The sequence below is a fragment of the Anastrepha ludens genome, chromosome 2 (genome assembly GCF_028408465.1).
Source record: "Anastrepha ludens isolate Willacy chromosome 2, idAnaLude1.1, whole genome shotgun sequence".
In the NCBI taxonomy this organism is placed as follows: Eukaryota; Metazoa; Arthropoda; class Insecta; order Diptera; family Tephritidae; genus Anastrepha; species Anastrepha ludens.
In genome coordinates this window covers 1,884,520-1,894,495 of record NC_071498.1, presented here as the reverse complement: position 1 = coordinate 1,894,495, position 9,976 = coordinate 1,884,520, and the positions used below count along the sequence as shown (strand labels likewise).

General features: G+C 40.0%; 1 protein-coding gene across 1 annotated transcript; it reads right to left on the bottom strand.

The window, feature by feature from the left end:
* Positions 1–2,460: 2,460 nt before the first annotated feature.
* Positions 2,461–9,062, bottom strand: LOC128856242 (low-density lipoprotein receptor-related protein 4-like). Its single transcript, XM_054091545.1, has 4 exons — positions 8,815–9,062; positions 8,377–8,716; positions 4,605–5,291; positions 2,461–3,047 (listed from the first exon to the last, which is right to left on the bottom strand). Exons 1-4 carry the CDS (start codon positions 8,873–8,875, stop codon positions 2,987–2,989), a joined length of 1,149 nt encoding a protein of 382 aa, XP_053947520.1. The 5' UTR covers positions 8,876–9,062; the 3' UTR covers positions 2,461–2,986.
* Between the last annotated feature and the right edge of the window lie 914 nt (positions 9,063–9,976).

Below are 9,976 nucleotides of genomic sequence, written 5' to 3'. Positions count from 1 at the left end.
TAAAACGACATGTGGCTTGAGCTCTCATTTTTTACCAAATACAGATTTGCAGTATTAAAAGCTGTGCTGGCCTTCTTTACCCGATTTTCAATGTGTAGCTTCCAATGGAGTTTAGAGTCAGATATGATAAGCTCTTCAGTCTTGCCGCTGAAGGTTCTCGAGATATATGAGGCCTTTTGACCCGACTCTCCTCCTCTCCTGTTGGATTTCTCACAATATGGCTCAAGTATGATGTTTTCCTTTTCTTTATGGTTGCTCACAGCTCTCCATCTCTATTCGTTCTCTGTAGAAACTTATTATTTCTAACACGATCTGTTCCCAGTATTTGCAGAACTCGTCGTTATATCCACAATTCAAATGCTTCATGCTTGTTGATATCTGCCATTGTAAGGGTCCAAGCTTGTTAAAAATTGCACATCAACTGCTGAAGAAAGTGTGGGCAACGAAGAAAACACCTAAATAACAGAAGGAAAGAGTTATAACTACAATACTTAAGAAAGAGAGCCTGAGTATATGCAAAAATGGAGAGAGAATTACTCTGTTAAACATCACTCACGAAATTCTATCCTTTATCATTCTCGACCATATTCTTCCGCACAGATCAAACTGGCTTTAAGCCATAAAGGTCCTGGTTGAGCATGTCAACACCCTCAAAATCATCATCAAACAGCCGGCGGAAGTCAACTATTAGGGAAATCTTTGAATCTCAGAATGGTAGTCATGCATCAATTTCTACGGCTACTGGCGGTCGGTAGCTTCGCTCCGCTTAAAGGGCACCGCTCCTTACCTACTTGCTCCACTCCGTAAGTAATGGCCTCGCTATTATTTATCACCAGCACCACAGAAGACGACTGACTACACAAACTCGGGAAATGTTTCTTATAGAGCCCTACAAGTACATCGCAGATAGAAGCATGTGCCTCGGCGAAGTTTTTTGGGTCATCGAAGTGATTTGATCGGAAGTGAGTTCTGTAATATCGTTGACCCTCTCTCTGTTTAAATGCTACGTTATTGCCTTTGCAAGGGTGACATTTCTTTTGCTGCGGAAGCCAATTTACTTCTTGATGCGATTCTTCTTGTACAGGGTGGGCCATATAGCGTTTGCTTTTTGAACCACCTATTTTTTTGAGAATGGTAACACAAATGAAATGTCAAATGTATTCATAATTTACTTAAAGGTTTGACATTTACGAAATGGGACGCTATATGCTTGAACAAAATTGGGAAATATTGAAAGCTTATTTCCAAAGTGGTGAGTCTTCTTCTTATTTTCTGGTGAAGCTCATTTTCACATCGGTGGCTACGTCAATAAGCAAAATTGTCGGATTTGGGGCTCAGAAAATCCACACGTTACTATAGAGAAATGCAAATGCATCCACAACGAGTCACTGTTTGGAGCGGTTTTTGGTCTGGCGGTATCATCGGTCCTTTTTTTCGAAAATGAGCGAGGAGCCGTGGTTACAGTAAATGGCGAGCGTTACCGTGACATGTTCAATGAGTTGTTTCCAAAAATTGAAGAGGATGACATGGACGACATTTGGTTTCAACAGGACGATGCAACTTGTCACACTGCCAAAGTTACACTCGAACTTTTGGCTACCGTTTTTGGAAACCGAATAAACAGCCGAAATTCCGATAACAATTGGCCGCCTCGGAGCTGTGATTTAAGCCCGTTGGACTATTTTTTGTGGGGAGCCGTTAAGGACAAATGCTATGCGAACCATCCAGAGACGATTGATGCTTTAAAACACGAAATCGAAGTTGCCATTCATGAAATTGGAGCACAAAAAATCGAAAATGTGCTTAAAAATTGGGTTGATCGAATGGCCTACTGTAAAGCCAGTCGTGGCAGTCATTTAAACGATATTATTTTTCATTCATAAATGACAATGTTCAATCTTCAAAATAAAAAAAAAGTTTGAAAAAATATTGATTAGCCGATTCAAAAAGCAAATTTCACATGGCCCATATTACATATAATATATATGGCCTATATATACTCATTTTTCCCTTAAGAGAAGTGCATAAAATGTCCAATCCAAAGGAGTTAAGTAGTCCAAGGCACTATTTGTACAGATTCGCACGATTCATAACTTTATCACCAAGGATTTACCCCTTTAAAAATCTCAATAAGAGCTCTTCCCTGCACAACCAGGTAGTGGGTGATGGCGCGGATTGTGCGCTTTAAGCGTGATTGGACCGCACAAAATGCTGCCGGCTCAAGAGTTTTCAGCTGAGCAGTGTTGCCAAAATAGTGAAAAAAACATATCCAACGGCAGTGAGAGTATCGGAACACCTACATACATGTTTGGACGTTTCTGGTGTGTCTAAATATTCTACGAACGATTTTAAAACATCATTAAGTGTATTTAGAAGATTTTACAAAGGTTTTTTTTTCAAAAGACGCGTCGAGATGTTCTTTTAAAATAAAATATGTAAAAATTTGAATTCTTTCAGGTTTCACTATTTTTATTCAAAGTTAAAAAAAAAACGGCTCTTAAGAATTAAGTGTGAAAAATAGCATCATGATAGACGCGCTCATGATGCTATTTGCCAAGCAGATACAATTTGCCAAGCAGTCGAACAGTCGATTCATGAATGCATTGCGATTGAATTATTGAGAACGTTGAGATATCGATGTTGAAGGTGGATCAGCAGCATTCTGCGCTACAGCTGCAATATTCCCGACATAAAGTCCAGTTTCGGTCTGAAAGTCCTTTTGCTATACTCGAAATGTCAGTTGCTTGAAAGTTTTTCGCCGACCTTTGAGTTGACGACTAATTCGAAAAGATCGACCATTTTCATAAATAAGATTTATTAATTTTAACTTGCTATTCTATGTATCGTGCCAAATTCTACATCTGTCTACTTGAAAAATGTCAGAGATGACATAAAAACTGGTACCTTCTAGCACCTATTCACTACAGACATCTAGGCGTCACTTTTAAAAGACCCTTTACATTTTAATTAATTTAAATAATTATTGCTAATATGTTTCTTCTATCCATTTTAGTTCTTTACTGCATTTGTGACGTGAACCAGAAGAACTAGAAAGAAAGAAGAAAATAAAAAAAAGAATGTAATGAAAAAATACATAAAATGTGAATTTCAATAAGGAGTTGGAAAAATTGTACGAGTATTTGAAATGACATCAACTCCTCCACCGGCACCGGGTAGATAGGCGTGCATTTATAGCTGTCGGAGGTCCATGTGCTGCCGCTTTTGCCCCTGAAGGGCTCACTTATAATGCAAATATCTGCTCTAATTTCTTAACTGTCTGTGATAATAGGTATTGAATGGCCTCACAGTGATTAATATTTATTTGATCAATTCTTATTTGCTTCTGTTTGTTGGAGCTCTCCTGAATTCTGCCCACCTATAACTCTCGGCAATATGGTTGATTCTCTCCCTTCTGTCGGTCACGCAAAGCACGGGCTATTTTGACAATCTTTGGCGAAGTGGTTGGCCACCGCTCATTTTCTGCTCTGTTTAGGTCTATTGAGTTCGATAGCACAGTTACGCAACATGAGACCAAATTCTAAACATCCGTAGCATTTTTGTAACGGGGACACGTTCTTGTAAGCGACGGTTGACCCATTCTAATGCTGATTTTGCCAATCTCCAACAAGTTAATGGCTATCTGCTATTTCTACCGAGCTAATTTTAAAAACCGGGCAGAGAGATAACTGCGTTTTGCACTGCTCTTCCTTTGTGGCCGCTTCGCCGATGTCTTTGCGCTCTGCAGTGATGCGGTGGATAAGTTCCTCAACTGGTGCCTCGTTACTTACATGTGCTTGGCTCGAATTGCTGAGGAAACTGGATTATGTAAGAGAATAAACCGAAGGTTATGCGCAAATTTAGCATCAGTTTGATAAGTGAAATATCGCATCCGTAAAACAGAAATATTTTTGGCTTGAGTAGCACACGTTCGGGCAAAGCAGATGCTAGGTTGCATTGGTTTCGATCCAGTGCATGAAGACATCTTATATATAAATATTTAATTGGTGCTTACACCATTTCTGGAAGTTTGGCCGAGCTCCTCCTCCTATTTGTGATGTGCGTCTTCTTGTTGTTCGTCAAATAGAGGGGCCCATTTCTCATGGCAGGAATATACTCCTAGGTTTTCTATTCCCTGCAGAGGTCGCCCCCGTTATTAGAAAACACTTTTTCTATGATTTTGGTGCACGGAGATTCGAACCTACGTATGAGCACCTACATAAGCACGTTTTACTTGCAAACTATTTTTTAAATGGGAAATAGGTGCAATTACTGTCCGATTTTACCATCTATTGAAGAACAACACACAAACATTTATTTATTCAAAAAAAGGAGCTGCGAGAAAAAACATAGAAACACCTAGTCCTTGCGTAAATGCAATTATTGAGGGATCTAAAAATATATTAAGGTTTAAAGGAAGTTTTACGAAAAAGAACCATAATTTCTTATTGACTTGTACACCCATTCCACGTTTTTTCGCGAACGCCTTCTAGTAATTAAAAAAGTTATTAGTTAAAAGAGATTTTAAGTATTTTCTGAATCCCCAGTTTCAGTTGGGAGTTCGAAAAACCCTTACTTCTGTACACCCAATTTTCTTTCCAACTTACCGGCATTCTTTTTGCACAATCGTATTCGGTAGTATACGAATGCATGGAATGGTTTTTCCATATAAAGTGCAGCAATCACTTTTTTCAATCCATTTATCATTGCAGTATCGGGATGATGAGCTTTGCCAATGCTTAAATATGCGGCAACCTAGGCCATGTCCAAGTTGTGATGAAGTAATTACATCGCTTAGATATATTCCACTTATTGGTTTCTTATTATCACTTTGACTATGAGTGGCAAGTTCCGTTTCGTCTCGCTCGTGTGTTTCGCTACCATCGTTTTCATTGTTGGGCTTGACATTATCGAGTATTGTTGTAGTTGAAATAGGCATTGCATTTGTTTGTGTGGTGAACATTTGCACCGAACCTTGAGTAGTTGTAATTAGAGTTGTTGGGTGTGTCTTTAGTTTCTCTCTACTAACATCGCTATCACTCTTGCCTTTCACCTTCTGTACACATTCTGCTAACGTCTCATCACTCTCATCCCAACACTCTGCTGTACCATTGCACTTGGCACTCAGACTTATGCAAGCGCCATAATTACACTGAAATTGTTTGCGTCTATTACATTTGATATTTGCGCAAAGGCGCTCCCACTCATCGCTGCCATCTTGGCAATCACGTATGCCATTACATTTGGCATGCACACTAACGCATTGGCCAGACCAGCACTTAAGTTGACCCCAGCTGAAAGAAAATGGTTTTTGACAATATGAATACGATGAATTTATGGGAAGTATGCAGGTGGGTTAAAGCTAAAGTCGCATATGTGAGTTGGTAAGAATGGAGTTGTGCTACATACAAACTTGAACGGTTTACATCGAGCACCTTCAATAATTTAGGTATAAATATAAGCACTCGCCTAGAGAGACCGTGATAAGCCATTACGGTGATATATCCTGGCCGCCCATTCTCACCCCTACTGCCTTTTTTCTGTGTGGGTAGATAGGTAGGTGAGTAGGTTGAAGTACCAGTCTGGCACTCCCCAAGTAACATTAAAGCACCATTCGGACATCAATTCGAGATCTTCAGCGGGCAGATACCTATTGGGTTGATGGGATTTAGGTTGGCGTACTGCCATAGACTGCCGAAGAGGGGAGCACCCAATGACTTTAACCGTCTATCTGCCAAGTCTGGGCATTTACTTATACAGAGAAAGTGTGCAACAGTATCCTACTCTGAAAGGTACCAACAGCTTTTGCGATGGAGATTAATTAGTAACCCTAGCCTTTCTGCGTGTGTGCCGATCATCCAATGACCGATAAACACAGCTACGAGTCTGGAAATAGAATGGCGTAGAGTCCCCAGAACTATTTGCATCCTGCATTTATTGCACTGGGTAAACCCAAGGTTTTCGAAATAGCACATGAATAAATGGAGCTTCATGTGTTCTGCACTTTCGGGAGAAATAAATTGCGCAATCCCCCTTAACAGTCTGGGTAGAAGACCTTTGAAATCAATTCAGTTGACCCATTCCTGGCAAGTTCATCAGCAATTTCATTTATTTCTATGTTCCTATGTCCTGGACCCCAGATCGGAGAAATGTTACCTGCGTACCCAAGAGATTTGATCTCCTCCTTACAGGATTTGGCCAGTTCGGATCTGCACCATGGCGCTACCAGAGCCTTGATCGCAGCTTGACTATCGGAAGAAATGTTAATAACTCCCGCGCTCCCGCATTCTCTCAGCATTCTGCGTACCTGCAGGATCTTAAGCCTTCTACTTGAAAAGCAATTTAAGGGAAATAGATAAGTTTGCTGATTTAGAAAAAACCCCTGTTCCGACTCCCAATTCCATCTTGGCGCCCTCAGTGAAGACAGAGGTGCAAGCTTCGGTGCAGGTTTTTCCCTTGTTCCAATCCTACCTAGTTGGAAAGTACACTGTACGAAGTTCAGAGAAACGCGGTGTTAACTGCCTGGAAATGCTACCATGTCTCTTGAGAGATTTCCTCTTTTTGCCAGATTTCACTTTGAGTAGTGTTGGAAATAACGGAAATGTCGATGAGAAGGAAGTGCAAAACGACAGCAGCACTTTTGACAAGTCCTACATGTTCCGGTGATGCCAATACCATCAGTCCTTTGCACCCTCACCATGCCAGTCATATTATATCCCTTCCGAAGAGCTTTCCACCAAACCAGGCAGAATTACTAGAACCACAGAACAACTTCCTGCGGCTTGAGTGCCCATTTTTTACCGAACATAGATATGCAGTAGTAAAATGCTATGCTGGCCTTCTTTATTCGATTTTCAGTATGTAGCTTCCATTAGAGTTAAATCATCGATTATGACTCTAAGTTACTTAACTTCCGATGAAAATGGAAGAATGCCGTTATTTAATCTGGGAAGCCTAAGACATGGAGGTTTATATTTTCTGGTAAATATCATCAGCCCTGTTTGTCCAGAGTTGATTCTGATGCCATAACTGGCGGCTCAGCGACTGAGTACAGCCAGTGATCCTTCAAAGATCTGTTATGACTGAAGAAACGGCGCCGATACCATTAGGACCCAGACGTCGGTGTATGCTACTACTTTCACCTCACCCTTTTATTTAACTTAGTCAGAACTTCGTCAACAGCAACTAGCCAAAGGAGAAGCGAAAGAACTCCTCCCTGTACACAAATCTAGTGAATTTAGCCCCTCCTGTCACCGCATTAATTTCCCGAGATCCAGAGGCAAATAGGTATTTCCACCTCTAGTCTATCTAACGCAGTGACAATTGACTCCGCCCCGACATTATTAAATGCACCCTTTGGGAGTACCTCCAAAGAAAAGTCTATAAAACAAACCCAGCGACCATCTCAGTACTAAAAAAGTACCACTCACGAGGTGAATGACGACCCGATATTACTTCTCCAGCGAGTGGCACGGAGTACGGCGGTCAGATTCCGGGAGTGTCTACTTTGTAATAGTTATTGTAATGAAGTTTTATCAAAAGTAATTCTTTTTTAGTTTAGTTTTTAATTCTTAATTCTGCCAATTTATTAAATTACTGATTTTGAACAGCTTTAGGTCACTGCATAACAACATGAAAATATCGCTCAAAGGTTTGGCGAATGCTGTTGAATGACAGTTCTTCTTCGGGCATAAATTAAGATAGTTTCGTTAACTGAATGCCATCGGATTGCGTTTTTGTTGTTGTAGCAGCATAAACATCCGCCATACATGTGCGGGGAATGCAGCTGGAGTGGCAGTCCTTGGCCGGATATAAATCCGGATCATTCCGGTAACGTGGAAGCGCGTCGTTTCTGCGTCGCTTGTGTCGGCTGCCCTCCTTATAATTACTGAAAGAAAAAAACTTTGAACTCGCCAAAAGTAGTGATCCAAAGTAACTCGCATTAAAAGGGGAATCTAGAAGAAGGTTAGAAACCAACAGCTGACCACGTTGTTGACTTTTCATAAGCAAATGTCCACCCAATAGTTATTGTATGAAAGAGCTTGAAAACTCGTGTGACGCCCTACGAAAAAGTTAGTGAAATTCTTATCTCTGAAAGACGCATGGAGGTGTCTGGTCTTATTTTAAACAATAAATGTGCTCATATCCCATATATGGGAACTGAGAAGTATTAATAATTTTAACAGCACAGGTAGCCGTGCGAAAAGCTGCAGAAATCAAGAGTTGCCTTCACATTTTTAATTTGTTTATAAGAATGCGGGGGCGAAAATATTAAAATGGCAAACAAATATTATCCATTCCAATCACAATGTGCAACCACCACTATCGCGTACACTTCAAGATTTTCTGTTAGTCATTTTGAATATCTTTTACATTTACCCAACGCAATTCCTTTCATTTATTTGCTCACTACTTTCGTCAACTGATATCTCCTCGCGCCGTTTTTGGCACATCTCGCTGCCCTCATCTGACGAATCTGCACAATCGACTACACCATCACAAAGCTGTATCAACGGTATACACGCACCGTAATCACAACGAAATGACAACGGTGTACATATTGCATTTTCGCAAGATCTTCTGGTCTCATCGGAACCATCGGGGCAGTGCTTGATGCCATCACAGAGCACATTTATTGAGATGCATTCACCATTTTGGCATTGCCAATGGTAATCTTCGGTAGCACAATCGAATTGTAGGATCCTCGTTGCGTCCAATACTGACATATGGCATGGAAGAAAAGAGAGTAAAAGTTTGTGATAATTCCATTTTTTGTTTGTTTTATTTTTCTCTTAACATATTGCACTCTCTGCTCACCATTCTTCCAAGCGCTGCCGAGTGCGCCGATAAGAAGCAAATATATTTGTATTTTGTGCATTCTTAATATTTAAATAATATTTTTAAAAACTTCGCTTTATGTTGTTGTTATTGTTCTTGTAAATCTACTGATAACACAATGACTTTGTGCACTACGCGCCAAGAATATACTGGTTTCGCGGAATATGCCGGGAAGTCAAGAACGATTGAATGCAAGATTTGGGTACCCCAAGCAAAATTGAGAGAGTAACTTTGGCTGATATGCGCGATATAGAGAATATAGAAAACCTCTGGTTTATTTTGGGAGAATTTGACACTTGATGGACGTCAGTACGGAAAATAAGCAAAACCTTGTGTGCCAAACTGAGAAGCTATGACGCGCATGAAAGGCAAAATACAGATTTCTTTCAACAGACGCGCCCAGATGTTGTTTTAAAATAAAAGATGTACAAATTTAGATTCTAGGTTTCACTAACGGCGCACATAGGGGTATTTGAACAATCTAAGGGGCCAAAAGTATTTTTTGGGTTTAACGTGTGCTAAAGGATGCTTCTGAATAAAACCAACTAAAATAATGGACTTAAGACATTTATTGAATGAAATATAATATGAGCGGAAATGCTTATTTCAAGCTTCTGCAGCCTCTTCAGAGAGCTGGCCAATTGGTAACAAAGCACTCTTTATTATAACAGCTCCATGAATAAGTATTTTGTGCATTGTGGGTGTCATGGGATGCCACGGTTAAAGATCCACATATAATCGAGCAGTTTCTGTTGCATAAATATCATATTTTTCAGGATTAATTTTATGACCACTAGAAATTGTTTCTAGAATAACTTTCAGTCTATATATTAATTCGTAGCTGATGCCTGTTATATCGGATGCTAATTGAGGATTGTCGAAAAATCTTCGGCTTGTGTTATCGTCATTGGTATTACCGAAATTCGCCTTTGGCATATCTATTAACAATCCCGTTTCTTGGCGAAACCTGTCCTGGATCTCTTGCTTTCTCTCTTTCTCGAGGCTTTTTTCAGTTTATGTTTTTCTTGCTCTACATTTTGCCACTCAAGTCAAATTCTGTTGCAACCAGACTGTTTATCTGATTATTGACGTGATTAATTTCTTGCTCCGTTACATCAGTAGTCTCTTTGATAAATTTAAA

What these genes read in the sequence shown, in the direction of transcription:
- LOC128856242 (XM_054091545.1), bottom strand. Translation starts at nt 8,875, where the DNA reads ATGCACAAAATACAAATATATTTGCTTCTTATCGGCGCACTCGGCAGC. An exon ending in CGGCAGCGCTTGGAAGAATG is followed by an intron (nt 8,717 to 8,814) that starts GTGAGCAGAGAG and finishes GCCATATGTCAG; the next exon opens with TATTGGACGCAACGAGGATC. An exon ending in AATGAAAGGAATTGCGTTGG is followed by an intron (nt 5,292 to 8,376) that starts GTAAATGTAAAA and finishes ATTTTCTTTCAG; the next exon opens with CTGGGGTCAACTTAAGTGCT.